This window comes from Juglans regia, chromosome 1, assembly GCF_001411555.2.
Source record: "Juglans regia cultivar Chandler chromosome 1, Walnut 2.0, whole genome shotgun sequence".
Taxonomy (NCBI): Eukaryota; Viridiplantae; Streptophyta; class Magnoliopsida; order Fagales; family Juglandaceae; genus Juglans; species Juglans regia.
In genome coordinates, this window is record NC_049901.1 from 13058848 (window position 1) to 13080516 (window position 21669).

Below are 21669 nucleotides of genomic sequence, written 5' to 3' on the forward strand. Positions count from 1 at the left end.
TATATTAATTAATAATTATATTCTTATTAAATTAATATATCACTAACTCAAATTAATATATCAATTGTGATAAAATATGTGATAGAAAAAAATAAATAGATAAATAATTAATAAAATATATATTTGATGTATGTACCGTCATATTCAAATTTAAATTTTTTTTTAAAGTTATTATAACTAAATTTAAATATTTAGAATTTAGTTAATCTATTGTGAGCATATTTTATTCTCTAATAACTAAATATTCAATAAATTTAATTTTTAATTAATTCAATACAAATGCTCTAAATTGTTAGACCAAACATATATACGAGGCACCCCTATACATCCACAGATAATTCGAATACACAGTATTGAAATTCAGTCCTCTCCATGCGTCAGTGCTTCTTTCCCTCTTTTGGTTTCGTTACAATTTTATCCATTATTTCCCAAAATTAATTAATACTTAACTTAAATTATTTTTAAAATATCTTATTATTATTTATAAAATTTTCATTTCATCTCCGAGAATCTTCTGAAATTTTCTCCGAGAGAAACTATTTTTCATCTGAACCCAATCTGAGCCCGCCATAAACCTTTGACGGACAGGACGAAAGACAATAAAGAAACAAAAGAAAAAAAGAAAGAAAGGACGATTTAGTCTGGAACCCAACTCAGAGCAAACTGTCCACTGTGCAAGACTTTAAAGACGTCCGTACAAAGCTAAGACAGATTTCATTGCGTGAACTGGCGCTAGCTATGTTGTAACTTGAAAGCGTACAACACCTGTCCACCTTCCCAGGTACCTGTCCCTCTTCAATGTTTTTTAATTTTTCTTGTGGTTTCCAGTTCACTTTCCATCCAAGCAAACAAAGGGCGCCAGCTGTGTCCTGTCTGAGCTGGGTTACCCCCACCAGGTCCAAAAACTATCATCAAACAAAAGTTGTGCTCTAAATTAGTAAATTTGGAGTAGTTCAAAAATGGTGGCTCCCGCTCGACCCATACGGATTGAAACTCGCTCGATCGTATCTGGACCCCCCCACTTCACATGGTTTACCAGGCTGCTGCTTGTCTTTTGGATTTGGGAGTCTTCCTAAGTAATAATTAGTTCCTAGTTTGGTGATAATCATCCACATTATTACTGGATCATATCACCCAAATTATTATAGATAAATAAATAAATAAATAAATTAGAAAGAATTCCCATCATGAGAGTCCTATAGATCCAGGTTGTACCTGGTTCCGATTCAAACTTTGACCTATTGATGAGACGTACTTGTTTACCAATCACCCATTAAATACAAAAATACATTAACATCATATTAATTACTATACAAATATTTATATTTCAAGTTATTTTTATGATTCTTTCAATTTCACAATGTTGTTATAAAATATTAAAATCATTCATCCAAGACACACTTTCGTAATTTTTTATATATTCGTCTCACTGCTAATGTAAAATTCTTCTATATTAAAAAATTATTTATCAGTTATTATTCATTTTCACGTCTTATATTTATAATTTTTTTATAAAATATATAAATATTTTTTATAAGATATAAAATGTGAAGTAGTAAATAATAATTGATAAAAATAATTATATATATATATTTTAATGAGTTATTTACCTTATCAATAAGAGGATTGACATGAATGTCTTTATAATAATTTTATTTTTTAAATATGCTTTTTCATTTATAAAATCTTAAAAACTTGGAGGTGGGTACACCAGAAAGTGTGATGTGAAATGCAATTCACATGCATTATTATGACCGTAGTTCGCCTTGTGGAAAAGCAGAGAGAGAGAGAGTGACATGGAAGAGTCGTCAAATTAAAGAATGTGGTAGAAAACCTATAACACTTGAACACGTATCTGAGTCGATAATCATTGATTGCCTGCTTTAAAAGTTACCAAAAGTTTATAATATATGATCATCGATTTGGCGATTTGTATTCAATATTGTAATCGTGCAAGTTAACCAACCCAAAGCCCAAATGTCAATTTCATTTTATTTCCATTCAAAAGGTCAGCTTTTCATCAACTTTTGCTACTCACGAGAAAGGATAAGAAAATTCTATTATTTTATAGTAACCACTCATTTGATCCACCGACAACTGATCCACATGTGGAAAGAATTTAATTACTTTTTAAAAAATAATATCTAAAAAATTAAAAATAAATACAATATATTGTGCATGGAGACTATGTATAGTAAAATTCTAACAAAATTATGTAATGTTAGATATGATATGGATAAGTTTTGTATATTTTCTTTATAAAAAATATTGTCTATTATTAAAAATAAATTATTTTTATGTAAATTTTATATTTATTCATTTTATTATTTTAATATTATTTCTCTTAAGAAAAAAATAAATAAATATTTGTTCAACGATTTTGTTTTATTTTATGCAAGAAAAACATCATTTCTACATACATTCTAAAAATAAATAAACAATATATTTATATTGATGGAAACGTATATCGGGGTTCTTAAATGGGGGGATGGAGAACACGTAGGATTTGGATGAGGACATTTAAAAATAGTAATTTTATATATAATTATGAAGTGTATAAACGTCGCATAATCGTTTTAAAAAATAAAAAAATAATTTTGTTTTTAAAATAATTACGAAACAATTACACAATTCACAATTATAAATATATTTTCTCATTTAAAAACATATTCAATTTCAAGCTGCATGGTCAGACCTTTCATGCTAAGAGCCGTTTATATGAAATGGTCGAGTGGGGTCTAAGATATTTGAATGTTTTTTCCTGTACAGTACTCCGATTTGAAGAATCGAGCGTGGTTTGCGGACATGTTTTATATAACTCCCAATCGTGAAATTATGAAATTTGGATTGAGTTAGACTTAGGCCTCTTTTAGATTCAAGAGTGTACTGTGTTTCATATTATCATTATAAATTTTTTAAATTTTTACATAAATTATAATAAATAATTTAATCTTAAATTTTAAAATAATAATAATATTAAAAAATAATATTCTAACAATATTTTATTTTAATTTTTATATTTCATTTAAAATTATTTTATCTCATCTCAAAATTTAAACTAGTTTTTTAAAGATAATATATTCTAATTTATTATCCCTTTATAAATGACTGTACTATATTTGTATATTTGAAATTGTTATAAATTGTTATTTTAATTAAAAAATAAATAAAAATCAAATATGCAGAGAAAAAATAAATAAAAAATAAAAGTAGATACTAGCATACTATGGGTGCATTGATGAACCGCATTCTCATCAATGTAATAATTATGTTGCGTGTTATTCTAATATCTTGAAGATCACAATTTCAAATAAAAAAAAAAATTGAAAAATATTGATTAAGATCAGTTTGCTATTAAATGTAAGTCAATTTATTAATTAATTTTATCTCATTTCATCTCATTTATAAAAATAAACGAAACTTGAATAGTATAAATAACGGTTAAAACACTTGGCTTTTCGATCATTAGTAATTAAGTTTATGTTAAATCAATAATATTGATTGATGATCTATTTTGTCGAAACAAAGATGAACGCAATGCCATGATATATCCATTTTTGGTGAAAATAGAAACATAAAAATCTGAAACTCATCGCGGGATCATAATCTATGATTAATATATTTCCATTCCAAATTTTTTACAGATATTAGATTACAATGAGATATTAAAATCCTGATTCCTTACAGCTATGAAACGGACAAAGACCAGTTATCACGCTAAATACCAGTCAACACTTCATTAAAGTCAACAAATACGAACAAATTCCACACCGAGAGAAAGAGTTTGTGTGCGCGCGCACAGTAAAAAGGAAGAAAACGCGTTCGAAGTAACAAGGAAAGAGCAGAAGTAGAGCTTAAAAACAAGAAAGACAGCGATAAAAGACAACAACTATGCAGCGTGCGTGAGCAGTGCAGACTCTTGCAGAGATCCTACTTCTTAGGTCTCTCTCTCTACACTCTCTCTCTCTCTCGTACACATTTTTTTCCTTTGCACCAAAACCGTGAGGGAAAAGGGACATAATAAAAAAGTTGCCTACAGGGGGGAACCACCAAAAATCCTTACTCCGAAAACAACCTCATTTAAGAAGACGACACAGATCACCATTTACAAAATCTAAAACACATGCTGTGTATTATCAATTAACAATTTTTCTTTTTTTCATTTTGCTTATATTCTATATATACAAAGTTACAAAGTACAAACTCCTCCGGTGGGGGCACAACCCAGAGCCACCACCACCATCTGGGTCCTACTTTTCATTATAGATCCCCTTTTCATTTTTCTTTTTTCTACATTACCCATTTTCTCGATCACTCCCTTCTCTCTTACGCGTCTGCTTTTCCAGACATACACACTCTACTCTCTCTCTCTCTCGCTCCTCCCTAGGACTTCCCCTCTCTATAAACCCTTCATTGAGTTCCAAGATTCAAGACCAGCCAGGTATAGAGCAGACTTGGCTTGTCGAGGAATCAAGATCAAAGATTTTTATTTTTTTTTCCCCTTCAAATTAGAAGAAACCACCTTTATTATTCTTGGCAATTCCCTCCCATCTTTTTCCCCTACCCTTTTCTTTTGACCATTTTGTATGCGAAGTTTGCTTTTCCCGTCGTGGGTGCTCACCGGAGTCGAGTGGAGCGCAAAGTTGGATCTTTTGGGCGAGTTAGAGCGAGAGAAACGGTGCCAGATCGGTTTCCCCGTTGAGGTTTGGGATATGATAAGCTGTGCTTTGTGGGTTTGAAGTGTTTCAGATTTGCTTGGCCTTGTTGTGTGTGTGATGGACACGAGGGGTCGGCTCATTGCTGGTTCTCATAATCGAAATGAGTTCATTCTGATCAATGCAGATGAGAATGAAAGGGTAAGACTCTAAGAGTACTCCTTATTTTGATTTTTCTTTTGATTTGGGGGATACCATTCTTTCAATTTTTTTATTCAATTTGGGGATTGTTGGAAATGGGAAAAAAGGCGGGGCTTTCCCTGGTATTTTGATGCAGTTTGGATTTCTTTGCTTCTGACTTGCTTGATGTGCTTGTTAATGGATAATTGATTTTGTGCCTTTTGCTTTTCTTACTCACATTTTGATATGGTTTAGGTATACTCAGTCCAGTGTATATCTCTGTCTAACTTGGACTCAGCTTCACTTATGATAAATAATATCGACTCGACTCCTACAAGAATTTTATCTTTGGATGAGATTCTTGGCCTATGATGTTGATTTACTGTTTGTATCCAAAAGGGAGTCCCTAGTCTTGAGTAATAACAACTTTCTGTTGTTAAATCAGTTAGTTTCTTGACATGGGCCAGGATAAATCTGTGCATTTTAAGGTTCCTGTCCTTCAAGTTAATTATTTGAATTTGGTGGGGGTTTTTTTGGTGTTTCACCCTTCCCGACTGTCAAGTTTTATCGGTATCTCTAAAATCTTTGTGACTGTTGGATAAGTCGTGTACTATGGATTGTGAAATAATTGGGAATGCCGTGGGAAATACTGATTTACATATTTCAAATAAGATACGTTGAATCATTTGTTATTCCGGATTCATAACATACTGTGATCAAAAGTCAAGGATAAAAAATGATAATCTTATAAAAACTAGGAAAGGAGGATGGCGTGCTTGGTCTAATTGGACTTATGAATCTTATTTGGGAAGCATTTAGTCTAATTCAGGAACATGTTAATTTAATAAGATTCAGCAAAGTGAACTCTCTCTTTTGTCTTTTGTTATTTGATTTGGTAAGCGGCAAGTTAAACTTCCAGTACCTTTAATTATCTACGTTATCCTGCCGAAGCTGCACCCTCCTGTAATCAGGTGCATGTCACACTGATTTTTTGGTTTCTGGGTCATTGCAGATTAGGTCTGTGAAAGAATTTAGTGGACAAATATGTCAGATTTGTGGGGATGAGGTGGAGATTACAGTAGACGGAGAGCTCTTTGTTGCCTGCAACGAGTGTGCTTTCCCTGTGTGCAGGCCTTGCTATGAATATGAGAGAAGAGAGGGCAATCAGGCTTGTCCTCAGTGTAAAACTAGGTTCAAGCGCATCAAAGGTGAGATTATTTCTGCATTTTTTTTTTGTTTAGTTATCTATTGAACACTTAATGTTTAGAATTTCTCAAATTAGTGATGTGAATTGCAGGTAGTGCTAGGGTTGAAGGCGATGATGAAGAAGATGGCATTGATGATTTGGACAATGAGTTTGATTATGGAAACCTCAACGGTCTTGGTTCACAAGAAGTTTCAGAGGCAATGCTCTCTGCACGCCTTAACACTGGCCGTGGCTATCACTCTAATGCATCTAGAATACCTACACACGCAGAACATGAGACCTCTCCCCTTAGTTCTGATATCCCTCTATTGACCTATGGCGAAGAGGTAAATCAGTATGAATTCAAATCTTATTCCTCGCCCTTGTAATGTTTATGTTCATGTAATCATGGGTGCAGATATGCGTGATGTGACGACCACCTTGTAATGATGCTTTTTTCTGTTTTAGGATTCTGAGATTTCTGCTGATCAGCATGCTCTTATTGTACCCCCATTCATGGGTCATGGAAACAGAATCCATTCAGTGCCTTATACTGAACCATATGTACCATGTAATTTTCACTGAAGTAGTTGCATCCTTTTTTCCATATTTTTTTCCTATTGGTTTAGATTTCAGTTTTACTTAGATAGTGAGCTTAGAGCCTTTTAACGTCTGTGTCACAGTGCAACCCAGACCAATGGTTCCTAAAAAAGATCTTGCAGTATATGGGTATGGGAGTGTGGCTTGGAAGGACCGAATGGAGGACTGGAAGAAAAGGCAAAATGATAAACTTCAGGTGGTAGAGCACCAAGGAGTCAATGATGGTGGAAATTTTGGTGGAAATGAACTAGATGATGATCCTGACTTGCCCATGTAAGTGGCTCTTCTCTGTTTGTCCCCCTTTCATGGCATGTTACTATCCTTTGACCAAAAACCAACAATGCTGTCTCAATTATGAGTACTTTTCCTCTTCCTGATTACCTATAAAATAAAAAAAAAATTACGAGTACTTTTTGTCAAGAATAAAGTTGATTCACATTGTGAGAAGGAGCATTCTTTGATCTGAAATTCCCATAAACATGTACATGGTAAGAAAGGATCTTGCTACGACATCCTTCACACATGAGAGCCCATGAAATGCATTCTGTTTACTGTAGATCTCAATTGTTGATATATTTGGGTGTATTCAGACCTTTCGTAGTTCTTCCATTCCTTTTCAAACAGAGAATGGAAATAAAGGGGAGATAAAAAGTATTTCTGCTAACTAAGTTGCTTGCTTTTAATTATACCTTTTTTTTTTTATAAGTAAAAATTTTATTCATCAAAATGTAATAGGCGAAGCCCATGTACACATGAAGTATACAAAAGAAACACCTAGTTACATTCTAAAACTAAAAAAGTGACGACAAAAACTCAATTGACAGCCCCTCCATTGAGTACAATAGCAGAAAACCAACTAAGTAAAGAACTTATAAAAAATTCCCAGAGTTCATCTACATTGCATTCCCTATTATTAAAACACCTCTCATTCCTTTCCAACCAAATGTGCCGCAATACACAAAGGAATCATCTTCCATGCGGCTGCCATTTGGGAGCAAGTATGAAGATTGGTCCAGCTTGCTGGTAAATCGACCACTGCTTTAATTATACCTAGTATTGTTTTTTACAAGTAGCATTTATATGTACCTAGTCAAGGCGGCAGCTGATTGTCTTAAATTAATTGCATTCTGTACATTCTCCTCACAAAAATGCTCCCGTTGACCCGTGATATACTTACCTAGGTGCCCAGGTGTGTGCTTTTAGAACTACCTTGGTGCATATATGGGTTTTCTTGTGATAAGCTTTGACACTCTACATGCCTCGGCTTTGGGGCTGGATCTGTGGTTATCAGTGAGAAATATAACATTTGTTATGGAATCCTATGTACTTGCATGAGTTGTGATCACTCTCCGTCCACACTCTTTATATATCTACATTTCTAGGTTAATATAAACATCTTGGGTTGTTACTGTGCATGAATTTTCTATCTGATATGTAGTACTCAGTGCAGATGCATTTCGTGGAAGTGTTAATATACTATATTATGGTGGTATGAAATTAGCTTGAAAGTGTTATTTTTTCCAACTTCTGTACCGTGCCTTTCTTGGCTTATTGATTTACTTTTTGGACTATTTACTAACTTTCTTGATATGTGTGTATATAAATATCAGGATGGATGAAGGCAGGCAGCCCCTTTCGAGGAAATTACCCATCCCTTCAAGCAAGATAAATCCGTACAGAATGATTATAATACTACGCCTTGTAATCCTTGGCTTATTTTTTCATTATAGACTTCTTCATCCAGTTAACGATGCATATGGCTTGTGGCTGACATCAGTTATCTGTGAAATATGGTTTGCTGTATCATGGATTCTGGATCAGTTCCCAAAGTGGTACCCAATAGAACGAGAAACATACCTTGACAGGCTATCATTGAGGTAAATAGGACTTGTTTAAAAATTTATCTAGTGCCTTGTTTCATATGCCCTAATCATCATCAGTCTTGTGGTTTCAACTTTTCATATCGAGTTTTTCGATTGAACATTAATTTTTCTCTCAGGTATGAAAAAGAAGGGAAGCCATCTGAGTTGGCCAGTGTAGACGTCTTTGTGAGTACAGTTGATCCTATGAAAGAGCCTCCTTTAATTACTGCAAACACGGTTCTTTCCATTCTTGCGGTTGATTATCCAGTAGATAAGGTTGCTTGCTATGTCTCGGATGATGGTGCTGCAATGCTTACTTTTGAAGCGCTTTCTGAGACATCTGAATTTGCAAGGAAATGGGTTCCTTTCTGTAAAAAATTTAATATTGAGCCAAGAGCCCCCGAGTGGTATTTTTCACAGAAGATGGACTATCTGAAGAATAAAGTTCATCCAGCATTTGTTAGAGAAAGGCGTGCAATGAAGGTATTGGCTTCTCTACCTGTAGTTTCTTATATTGAAAACCTTTTAGTTCAAAAATAATATTGAGATTACCAAATCATTTTAAGACCTTATATAATTTTTTAAATAATTTTCTTGTCTTAATTTCATGGTTTAAAGGTTAGATATGATTAGCGTCTGATGAATGATGTTATTTGACTTTTCTATTTTGTTGGTACAGAGAGAATATGAAGAATTTAAAGTTAAAATAAATGCGTTGGTAGCCACAGCACAAAAGGCTCCTGAGGATGGCTGGACAATGCAGGATGGGACTCCATGGCCTGGAAACAATGTACGGGACCATCCTGGCATGATTCAGGTGAGGCTTCTACAAAAATTGTTGGCTATATTGTAAAGTATCTATGTTAAACATAAATGGGCCCTTGATGAAATGTCCTTACCAACATGTTTTCTCTCTGGGGACTTGGTTTGACCATTATGCTTGAATTTTCCAGCTGCTTATAGGTGATTTATAATCTGAATTCTCAAAATTGCCACTTATGGTGATATCATCCCTCTTATGCACATATATTCCCTTTAAAAGAGATTGACACACTTGGAAAGATTTATCTGGGGTACTATTAGGTGCTAATTATGTGCATAGATTTTGCATCCAAGATGCATGCTCCTTGTGCCACATTGTCAGTGTTCCTTGGGCTTTCATAGACTGGCAATTAGTTAGTCTAAGGGTAGTTGCGGGCTTCCCAAGTAAAAATACTAATAAGAGGTTACCTTGGGTAAAGGGAGGGGATGTGGTTTGATTTGGGGTTCTGATGTTTATGTATTCCACTTAATATGAAATCTCATTTCTGCAGGTGTTCCTTGGCCATAGTGATGTTTGTGATGTGGAAGGAAACGAGTTACCTCGTCTGATTTATGTTTCCCGTGAAAAGAGACCTGGGTTTGAACACCACAAGAAGGCTGGGGCCATGAATGCTCTGGTAAGGCTGATGTCTATGATAATGCTTCTTGGTTATTCTTCTTGTTTCTCCTTCATGTACATTCTAATAAATAAATAGTGCATTATCCACAATTTTGACTTTAGTTTATTCATGATAATCTTTGAAGGTACGGGTCTCAGCAGTTATCTCAAATGCTCCTTATCTTCTGAACGTTGACTGTGATCATTATATTAACAATAGCAAGGCACTTAGAGAAGCCATGTGTTTCATGATGGACCCCACATTGGGAAAGAAGGTTTGCTATGTGCAGTTTCCTCAAAGATTTGACGGGATTGATCGTCATGATAGATACTCAAACCGGAATGTTGTATTCTTTGATGTATGTGTACTCTTCTTATTTGTGTGTTGTATCCATCCATCTATCTATTTGTTTAACTATATATTTTTATGCACTTCTTTGTTATTGCAAAGTCTAACTTCTCCACTGAAAGCAGATCAACATGAAAGGCTTAGATGGTTTACAAGGACCCATATATGTTGGGACTGGATGTGTTTTCAGAAAGCAAGCACTTTATGGATTTGATGCACCTGCCAAGAAGAAGCCCCCTAGCAAAACCTGCAACTGTTTGCCAAAATGGTGCTGCCTATGTTGTGGCTTTAGAAAGAACAAGAATGTGAAGACAAAGGAGAAAAAGAAGAAACCTAAGCACAGGGAAGCATCAAAGCAGATACATGCACTTGAAAATATTGAAGAGGGAATGAATGGTAAGGATTCATTAGGGACTAAGAACTATATGCCACCTTGAGTCTGAAGGAAAATCTCTGTGACAACTGTTATGTAATAAAGGAAAATCTCAGGAGAGTAAGACTAAACCATGTTTCAATTGCAGAATCAAGCACTGAAAAGTCATCCATTATGTCGCAAATGAAATTGGAGAAGAAGTTTGGGCAGTCTCCAGTTTTTATAGCCTCCACGCTTCTGGAAAATGGTGGAGTTCCTCAGAATGTCAGTCCTGCATCACTCTTGAAAGAAGCCATCCAAGTCATCAGCTGTGGATTTGAGGATAAATCAGAATGGGGAAAGGAGGTAAGCAAAAAAGAACTCTAAAAGTCATTCAGGACTTGCACTCTCTAGATTCTCCCTTCATCAACAAATTGCCCTCTAAATTTTTTAACATATAAACTAGGTTGGCTGGATATATGGTTCTGTAACTGAGGATATCCTGACTGGATTTAAGATGCACTGCCATGGCTGGCGGTCTGTGTACTGCATACCCAAGAGGCCAGCATTCAAGGGGTCAGCTCCTATCAACCTCTCAGATCGTTTACACCAGGTTCTTCGGTGGGCCCTTGGATCCGTGGAAATTTTCTTAAGCAGACATTGTCCAATCTGGTATGGCTATGGCGGCGGGTTGAAATGGTTGGAACGATTTTCATATATAAACTCTGTTGTTTATCCTTGGACATCCATTCCCTTGGTTGTTTACTGTACTCTACCAGCCATCTGTCTTCTCACTGGGAAATTCATCGTTCCTGAGGTAATGCCCCTCTGCTCATTTTTGTTACTTTATTTGCCGTAACTTGTAATTCATCTACTGTTAACAGCATGTTGAAAAAACCAGCAATTATGAAATGAGGTGTGGAAGTTGGGTTGGACTTAAATTCTCTACAATTATCTACCCCAAACATTTTCTGCAATTTGATGAGAAAATCACAGCATGCGGACCCACAGTTTTTGGTGTTTCTCATGGGCAGTGCTTGGACCACGATATTAAATATTGTGGGGTCTACATGTGGTGTTTATCCTAATTGCAGAAAATGTTTTTGACTGAGAATTGTATAGGATCTCGATCCAGTTGGAGAATTGTATAGGATCTCAATCCAGTTGGGTTACATAAATGCTCAACTTGTTTTGTTTTTTTTTTGGGAGGGAATATTTGTGTTTCCTATGTTCAGTGCTACTGAGATTTACTAATCAATGAAAGTATTTTATTGATTAACTGAAAATTGCATCTAAAGGGATGAAGCATCGGTCATTTTCTGAAATGCGGCCTTCTATTTTATCTCCTCTCCAAGATCTCTCCCTCATTCCTCTACACTGCTACCACCACCTTGCCCTCCTGGTTCTCATCCTTTTGCACCATTACATCTGTTCCCCCCTCTCCTTCATTACTCCTTATTGCCACCGCCACCTCCGCTCTCCCCCCTCCACAATCTAAACTGCCACCAGCTCCAACTTGCCACTTTCCCCCCATTTCTCTTCCACCTCCACATCACCTCCCTCCCTTCCCTCCCCTTGGTCCTCCCCATTGCTACCACCATCATCCCCACCTGGGTTCCTGTGGTTTTAGTCTCTCATTAAAAGGATTGGAAAGTGTGCTTCTGGCTTGGTTAAGGCTGACTAGATTTGTTTGTCATGTCATTTGAGCCCCCTTGAGTATATACTTTAATCAAACATTAAGTTCTTCACGTGGCTGATTTAACTGCTGGTTTTCTACCCAGTTTTGTGCTAACTGAGGGCCGTTTACTTCAATGTACAGATAAGCAACTATGCAAGCCTAGTATTCATCGCTCTCTTCATATCTATTGCTGCAACTGGAATCCTCGAGATGCAGTGGGGTGGTGTTGGGATAGATGACTGGTGGAGAAATGAGCAGTTCTGGGTTATTGGGGGTGTTTCATCGCATCTTTTTGCCCTCATCCAGGGTCTACTCAAGGTGTTGGCCGGTGTCAGCACAAACTTCACAGTTACCTCAAAAGCAGCAGATGATGGAGAATTTTCAGAACTCTACATCTTCAAGTGGACATCATTGTTAATCCCGCCCACAACTTTGTTGATTATAAATATAGTTGGGGTGGTGGTTGGGATCTCGGATGCCATCAATAACGGGTACGATTCTTGGGGTCCACTTTTTGGTAGGCTATTTTTTGCCTTATGGGTCATTCTCCACCTCTACCCCTTCCTCAAGGGATTACTCGGGAAACAAGATCGGATGCCAACCATTGTTTTGGTCTGGTCTATTCTGCTGGCCTCAATCTTAACTCTTATGTGGGTTCGAATCAATCCATTTGTGTCAAGAGATGGTCCTGTTTTAGAAGTTTGTGGGTTGGATTGTGATTAGGATACGTGAATAAAGCTTTAGTTTCTTCGCAGCGGCTACAATTTTACAGGATAGTTACGGTGTTGCAGAAGAGATCATTTGTTCTTTGGATAGAGACATATGTTTGATAGGGTTTCATCGATTCTTTTATTACATTCATGTGGCTTCTTTGAGGGTTAAATTCTTCAGTATCTGTATTAGAAAAGAGTACTGAATCATAATTTATTCCCTTAAGTGGGAATGTCTCTTATATATATATAGGTGTCGTAAATTAGTTCAAATGTCTGTATGGTTGTTATCATACTCAGTAAACTGTCATCATGTATGTTCTTCATTTGGAGTTCCCAAGTATATAGTGGATTTTGTTCACTTGTTTTCTTCCTTCCATGCCTATAATGCCAGACTTCTACTTGCTAAATTCCTCTCAATGGAGGCATTGAATAAATTAATTCCACATCAGCAGAAAGTCTCTGCATGTGCGAATGGGATTTACTTGACCACAAAACTTGTTCATCATGGATGAACAATTACTTGAACTATCAACCTTTTAAGAGTTAAATTTCAATGTGGACTAAGAAGCCATTGGAGAGGTACAAACTCAGTTTACGGACTCGCATTGTTAAACGAAGTTCGTGAATAGTGTGGGAAAAAATAGCCACTCTCTCTCTCTAGTCTCTCTCATCACTCCCTAGTGTTCTTCTCTACTTCCTCCAATGTAGTTTTTTCCTTTCAGTTTCCTTCTTCTGACATCAGACTGTTAAACTCACTCCCAAATCCCTCTTAGTAGACCTTCTCCACTGCTACTTTCTCTTACAACATCAGACAACAACTACCAACATTCTCAATGGACCAAAATAGGCACGAGTTGGAATCTCTGATAACACAAACAAACCGAAGGCATTATCATGGCAAGATCTCAATCTCATACCAGCATTTGAAGCAGCACAGAAAACATCCAACATTACCCTGGTTGGTCGTCTAATAGCTTCTCGTCCTTTAAACAAATTTGCAATGCATGTTAGTATCAAAGCAGCATGGAATTTCACCCAAAATTTTCTAATAGACGATCTGGAGCCAAACACCACCTTGTTTACAGAAAAGTGAAGAAGAACACATCCACAAGCCAAAGCCCATAAAGTCGTTCCTAATAAATCTAACAAATTTCCTGCTTGTGTCCAAACCAACAACACCTCAAGCACTTAACCGACCCACAAAGAGGCAGAATTTCTCATTGCCACCAGAGAACAATAAACCTCTCAAGAAAAAAAAAAAAAAAAAATCTTTCAACACTTTTCCCAACTGTCTACTGTAGTAAAAATTGCACTTGAAGATGAACCTATGCAAGCTGTCGATCCAAACATGCATCCCTCTGAGGAATCAACACTAGCCAGCCATGCTCCTTGAAATAAAGTTAAGTTCCTCGGGCAAGGTTAAGAAAGCAATAGTTCAAAACCGACCAACTCCATACCACAAGGTACCACCTCCAACAACCACCACTGAACAATCCAAAAAAGCTAAAGAGGCGGGCTCCACTCAACCTCCACCCTCAATATGAAAGTACTTGTATGGAATTGTAGGAGCTTAGCTCGACCCAAGGCAATTTGTAGTATAAGGGCAAATATTAGGAAATATAGTCCGGATTTAATCTCTTTATTGGAAGGAAAATGATTTAGCTACAACACATTGTACAACAATGTGTTAAATGAGGGGTATATTTGTGGGTGTATCATTACTCCTCTGCATAGGCGACTTCAACTCCCTCCTAAGTCAATCGGAAAGATTCGGAGGCCGTCCAATTTTGTCCTCATCCGTAGGAGGGGACTAATTGATATTGGGTTCTTAGGTCCCTCATTTATATGGTCCAACAACAGCAAGGAAGTGCATTCATTAGAGAAAGACTAGATGGAGGAATAACCAATCACCAATGGAGGATATTATTTCTGGATGCAAAGCTGCATCATTTGGTTTCCTCAACATTTGATCATCACCCGTTGCTTTTAGATACAATTACTCAACAACAAAGACCATGCTCTTTTAAATTTGAAGAATTTTGGACCCAGGAACCACTTAGCAATATCATAATTCAGGAAGCATAGAGTAAGCACTACAGTGGTTCGCCTGCATATCTTTTCTGTAGGAAGATCAAAGCTACCAAAGAAGCTCTCAAATATTAGAACAAAATCCACTTCGGAGAAATTCAAACCCATATCCAAAAAATAGAAAAGGAGCTGTTGGAATTCCAATGTCTCATTCCATCTCCTTGGAATAAAAAAGGAGAAAAAAATCCTTCAAAACTGTCTTCAGGAGCAATTTAGAAATGAGGAAGCACTTTAGCGGCAAAAATCAAGGATCCCTTGGCTTATAAAAACGGATCTCAAGACAAAATTTTATCATCTCTCAACAACAATATGAAGGCACATGAATGATATAGACACCCTCAAACAGGGACCAGGTAACTGGACTATGGACCAATATATTATTGAATCAGCTTTTATAAATAATTTTCAGTCCATATATACTACAAGCAGTCCGTCTATTCCTGAAAACCATGAAGATCAGTTTGAGAGACAAATAACTGATGAAGACAATGACCAACTCTGTGTTGTACCAAATGAAGGTGAGATTGTAGAAGCACTAAATAAATTCCATCTCACAAAGCCCCGGGTCCGGATGGAATGATTGCTCTTTTTTTTCAAACATTATTGGAATATCATAAAAAAAAAGAGGTCATAGCCGCAGTGCATAATTTTTTTCTTCGAGGAAAACTCTTGATCCCAAAATTTCCAATCCAAGTGCTCCCCATCATTACCGCCCAATAAGTCTTAGAAATGTTGCATACAAAATCATATAAAAAATCCTAGCAGTTCGTTTGAAATCTACCCTCCACAATATCATCTTCCAGCTTCAAACAATGTTTAAAACACAATGATTGCCTATGAAATTTTTCATCATTTGAAAAAACAAAACAGGGGAAAAAGGATTCATGGTAATCAAAATTGATATGGAAAAGCCTTCGACAACATTGAGTGAGATTTTCTATTTTTGATGATGAAGAATTTGGGCTTCAATAATGTTTGGATGAACTTGGTAAAGGAATGTGTGACCACAGCCCCATTCTCAATTCTTATAAATGGATCACCTTGAGGCTTTTTCACGGCACAAAGAGGACTTAGACAAGGAGACCCTTTGTCACATATTCTCTTCATATTATGCACGGAAGCCTTTTCTAGAACGATAGCATGGGTTGAATTGAGAGGTACCTTTGAAAGGTTCGTCTACATGGAAATGGCCCCTAAATCTCACATTTGTTATTTATAGATGATCTAATTATTTTTGAGAAAGCTAACAAAAGGAATGCAAAAGAAACTTGGGATTGTATAAGAAAATAACAGGAATGGTCAAGTCAAAAGATCTACCAAAATAAGTCATCGATCTTCATCACTCGAAACACCACCTTGGACTACCAACATCATTTGGTAGAAGAAAAAAAGATTCATTCAAAGAATTATAGGAAAATTTTTAAAAGAAACTAAAGGGCTGGAAATCAAAGTTACTCTCGCAAGCGGATAGTGGAATGCTAATCAAAACCGTGGTAAGCACCATCCCCCCTCTTGTCAAATGCCATTCTTTCTTCTAACAAAATCAGTTTGCAAGTCTCTATACACTAGTTTCAAAAAATTTTGGTGGGGCTTCTCCAAAGACCGAAAGAAAAACTTGACTTTGAGATCCTAGAAATCCATCTATCAACCAAAAAGTTCAAGTGGTATTGGTTTAAGAAGGATAGAAAGTATGAATAAAGCATTATTGGCAAAAACTGGCTGGGAATTTAGTCATTCAACCGGTAGCATCTGGCACACATTACTCTCCTCAAAATACCTCAACTCCACAAGCTTTTCGACAACCCAACCAAAAACATGGGCTATGGAAAGAGATTCTAAAGACTAGAGATTTACTTTAAAAGGTAAATGCTACCAAATCTTTAATGGTTTTTTGGTCAATATTTGATCTAATCCTTGGATTTCCACACTGAATAATTTTAAACCAAGACCGACCCAACAAGTGAATGAGACATTCCATTGCCTAAAGAAAATGGGATACCCAAAAACTGCAATCCCTGTTTGAACCAAAGAGCATTCCCGAAATTCCAAACCACTCTGAGAAATTCTTTGTTAAAACAAATCATTTAGAAGCAAAAAGTTTTTCAGCCCCATTGCAAAACTTTCCAAGCCAAGTACTGAAAAAATGTGGAAGTTAAAAATCCGCAACCGTCACGAATTATTTATCTGAAAATCATTTGAAAAATCCTTCCAACCAGAGAGAGGATAAGTAATATTCTCACTAATCTCCAAGATGAAGAAGTGCTCCCTCTTTGTTTGTGAAGAAGAATCACTGTTTCATCTCTTCAACCAAAGTGCATTTTCTAAGATTTTATGGAGTCAACGCAGTTGACTTTTCTAGAAGCGTAGAAATGAAATACTCCATGATCATATAGAACCTTCTTTGTGGACTACTGGTGCCCAATTTGAAAACTCTTTCCAAGCCTATAAACAAGTATGGGGACAAAAGCTTCAAACTCATCTTATCGTAGTCTGGACTCCACCGCCCCCATATAGATGAAGCATTTCGTTTGATGTAGTAGTCAGGGACTCGTTTTCCATATCCTCAGTAGTTTGCTGTAGTTCAAAAGGCTTGATAACCATTAACCAACATATGGATATAAAAAATTTAGACCACAATACTCGTAATTGCTAACACACAGCTACACTCTTGGCATCACAACTAGCATCTTCTATTCAACTAAATTCTTTCACCTTGGAATAAGATGGACAACATGTTATCTCAGCAATAGAAGATGTGGAATCCTCACCAATATGGCAGAAAACCCCAATCGTAGATGATACTTATTAGAATCTTCGCAAGTGTGATGATCAGAGCGTTAAAAAAAAAAAAAATCATCAAATACAAAATCTATGTTAGGTACTCTGTGGCGCAATGGACAGTAAACAATCAAGTTATCATATGCAAACCATTAGATATAGATTTCCTTTTTCTTTCCTTCTTCCCCTTATCATTTTTCTTTCTAGCATTTTGGTGCTGCAACATGATCATTTACGTTAAAGTCAACTACATATTTATGTTAACGAGAGTTGACCCTATGAGTCAATTTCTAATTCTTCTCATCAGACTTTCAACTTTGTGGATGATAGAGGGGGGAAAAATGAAGGAAGGATCATTCGTTGACTGGTCAATGAATACTTTAAATTTGAGTTTTGGCCTTTCTGTCTGGCTTGTGGGATTATATATAATTGAGTAATATTAGAGAAAAGTTATTATAATAGTATACATTTTGTATTTATTGCGGGTTGCTTTTAATTGATTATTCTCAACATTTATTTGGAAAAATATATGGTTTAGATGATGTCATATCATGTATACAAAATGAATATTCTCTCAATAATAACTTCTATCTATATTTATTCTATATAATTATATATATACACATGTTTTGATGCTTCAGTGCAAGAGGAGTACTGGTGCATCCTCGTGCTTATCCACCACGTGAATTCCATAATACTGTTTTCTCTAGGTTTTCGCATTAGTATTGTGATACCCCATATGATATGGATAATGGTAAGTGGTGTATGAGATCCCACATTGCTTGGGAATGAGAAGTTTTTGCTCTTTATAAGGTTTTAATGGAGCTCTAATTGTATCATTGACTAGTCCTTTTAGAGTATAGGTCACATGGCTTGAGCCTTCCATTGGGGCGTCACAAATGGTATCAGAGCCTATCCCAACCAGAAATATGGGACTTGAGCCGTGCCACCTACAATGGACAGGCCCGACGAGGACGTCGGGAATTTAAGGGAGGTAGATTGTGATACCCCATATGATATGGATAATGGTAGGTGGTGTATGAGATCCCACATTATTTGGGAAGGAGAAGTTCTTGCTCTTTATAAGGTTTTAATGGAGCTCTAATTGTATTATTGACTAGTCCTTTTAAAGTATAAGTCATGTAGCTTGGGCCTTCCATTGGGGCGTTACAAGTATCTATAGCTAACTTCATGAAAACTAGATGACGTCGGCCAATACCCTCGAATCTGCAATTATATACAAATATAAATAAATTAATAAATAAATAAATAAATAATAATAAAGTAAGTGCTTGGTAATGTCATAAAAATGTTCTTTTTCGGCTCGTCCGTGTCCACAATTTTCCAATCTTTCCCACTAAGAAAAATAAAGAAGGGAGAAAAGAATAGGATGACACGATTTTCTTGCATTCTTCTGCAGAATATGGATTTGTTTAAAGGGATGAAAACGCCATCCATTCTTTTCAATAATAGTACAATACGACGGAGGAATCATACTCCCAAAAGACCAAAAGGAAAAGCAAGACTTGTTGAAATAGAGAGGAATGTGTATAGAACTGATATCCATGTCAATTAATGAGCTGGGTCAACCCTAATTTTTGTTGACCGGTCGATTTTATAAATATAAACCAAAGACACAACAATGATGAAACATGTGTACGTACCTCTGCAGATCTCAGACCGTACAGATTCGTCGCATCAAGAACAATTCATATATATCCAACGGCTCAAAATCCAACATATGGATTTGTGGAGCCCTACTTGTCAGGCGCAATTGATGCAGGTGATGGATGCTATCTGATTTAAGAAGGACTATTTCCAAGATTATGGGACCCATCCTTAAGGACGGGAAGTACATGCACGATGGACCATAGGATCGTATTCACTGATGGAAATCAAACGGACTATAAGACGTGTGAACAATCTTTTAATGTAGGACTGGAGTCAAGGGATTAATTTATTTGCATATGTATGGTACATCTTCCAGCCATCTTCACAGAACCAACGTCGTATTTTCTTCCTTTCTTTCTTCTGTCTCTCTCTTTCTTTCTCAAAACTCAAACAACACGTACCCTCGAAACGCGCTCTACGCCAAACCCTTTAAAGAAGGATAACCGTCTCAAACCATAAGAGGGAAGCAACAGAGAAGAGAGAACAGAGAGAGAGAGAGATTTGATTCATCTCTCCCTCTTTCTTGTGCCAATACCTTCAGCATTTTCAATGGCAGAAGCATCATCTTCTAAACGTAAGAAAAATCCCAAGAAGTTCCTCATGACTGAGTCGGACATTGCCATGGCTCAGAAGCTCATGCAGCTTAGCGACGAAGATAGCAACAATAACAACAAGAAGAGGGACGCAGATGATGATCAAGAGGTTGATCAGAGCCGAAGCGATATAACTTCGGCAGTGATTGAAGAGATTTTCGGGAAAGAAGAGGTCATCATGCAGTGCCGGCCGAAGAAGCGGAGGTATCGAACTCTTGATAGTATTTACACGGAGACGAAACCGATGAATGCTAGATACCGGAAACATTAATGGTATTTTAGTTTAGAAGATTGATTAATCCAGTAACAAAATTGTGTATAGATGGTTTTTACTAATTTAGTACTTTTTGTAGGAAAAATGGAGACTGTATTTCTTGCTTTGCCTAATAATCAGTAACAGACGTTGAGGTTTTTTCATTTTATGTTTCACGGTTTGGGATGATGATGATGAAGTTCATTTCATCTTTATTTTTCTTTCATTTTCCACCCGATTTTCCCTATATTTTTTTCATTTTATAGTTAATTAGTTTGGTGAACGATTTATTAATACCATCCTGGCCGGAAAGATTGATAGATTTTTCTTTAGCACTCTATCCCAGTTTAATTTGAAGTAGTAGAGGATGGCCGGATGGATAGATGTTCTTCCTTAAGGACTACTGAAAAATCTGGATTATTAGTTTTCTTGCTTGCTAACATAACTGTAACAAAGCTGTACGTACTGATGTTCAGAGTACTGAGCTGTGGAATGATAAAGAGTTTCAGTTTGACTAGAAAACCTTAAAAAAGCTTCATATATAGGAATCTTCATTATTAATGTTTTATTATTCAATAATTATCCTTTGAAAACATTGATGATCGATTTAGTATCATGCATCGAAAATCGAGACAGCAGGTTCTGCTGTGTACGTAATGCGTGATCAGAGATCGATCGAGAGCGAGTCTTCCTTCTTTTATTGCGCTTCTCATCAAATGCAGTCAAAAAGTATTTTCCTTTCGAGCTACAAGATGGAGCTGCAGGCCAGGTTATAAATTCAATGGCGACCATGATATTAATTCTTACTTTCACAGTACTCTCTATCTATGGTTCTTCATATTATGTTGTGTGGCTTGCAATTAATTAGGAATTAATTGATGATGATCAAGATTTTCAAAATGGAGTTATTTTCAAATTGCTTTATCTTTTCATGACAGAAAGTATCCATCCAATTAATAGGTGTTCTTTCTTTCCCTCTTTCTCTTAATAAAAAAGTAGCTTGCATTTCACCTTTTGAAAATTAACAAAAAGGAAGACTTAATCCGAGTTGAAGTGACTAGCTTTGACGAATTAATTCATGCTTCTTTAACAAGGCGGTGCCATGACGGCCTTTCATTAGATTTATGTAAATGTGGATCTCGCCTTAATTAATATATATAAATAATGAATTTATTTAATGTTTTTATAAGGCTTATTATTTAATTAATGTTTGTTTTTATTAACATAATTATATATTTTAATGAAAAATTAGAGGAATATATATAATTAAGAAGGTGACTTTTTGTATGTT

General features: G+C 36.1%; 2 protein-coding genes across 2 annotated transcripts; both read left to right on the forward strand.

The window, feature by feature from the left end:
- Window positions 1-4221: 4221 nt before the first annotated feature.
- Window positions 4222-13365, forward strand: LOC108994259 (cellulose synthase A catalytic subunit 2 [UDP-forming]-like). Its single transcript, XM_018969391.2, has 14 exons — window positions 4222-4856; window positions 5848-6043; window positions 6133-6368; window positions 6490-6592; window positions 6705-6894; window positions 8232-8498; window positions 8621-8966; window positions 9163-9300; window positions 9797-9922; window positions 10050-10262; window positions 10378-10648; window positions 10774-10970; window positions 11071-11421; window positions 12424-13365. The coding sequence occupies exons 1-14, from the start codon at window positions 4776-4778 to the stop codon at window positions 13003-13005; spliced, it is 3297 nt and encodes a 1098-aa protein (XP_018824936.1). The 5' UTR covers window positions 4222-4775; the 3' UTR covers window positions 13006-13365.
- Window positions 13366-19898: 6533 nt separating this feature from the next.
- LOC118343820 lies at window positions 19899-20542 on the forward strand. The gene has a single exon (XM_035682828.1). The coding sequence runs from the start codon at window positions 20082-20084 to the stop codon at window positions 20394-20396; it is 315 nt and encodes a 104-aa protein (XP_035538721.1). The 5' UTR covers window positions 19899-20081; the 3' UTR covers window positions 20397-20542.
- Window positions 20543-21669: the final 1127 nt, after the last annotated feature.

Coding starts and splice junctions, on each gene's coding strand:
- LOC108994259 (XM_018969391.2), top strand. CDS start 4,776: ATGGACACGAGGGGTCGGCTCATTGCTGGTTCTCATAATCGAAATGAG. Junction 6,895..8,231: donor GATGATCCTGACTTGCCCAT/GTAAGTGGCTCT, acceptor TATAAATATCAG/GATGGATGAAGGCAGGCAGC. Junction 11,422..12,423: donor GGAAATTCATCGTTCCTGAG/GTAATGCCCCTC, acceptor TTCAATGTACAG/ATAAGCAACTATGCAAGCCT.
- LOC118343820 (XM_035682828.1), top strand. CDS start 20,082: ATGGCAGAAGCATCATCTTCTAAACGTAAGAAAAATCCCAAGAAGTTC.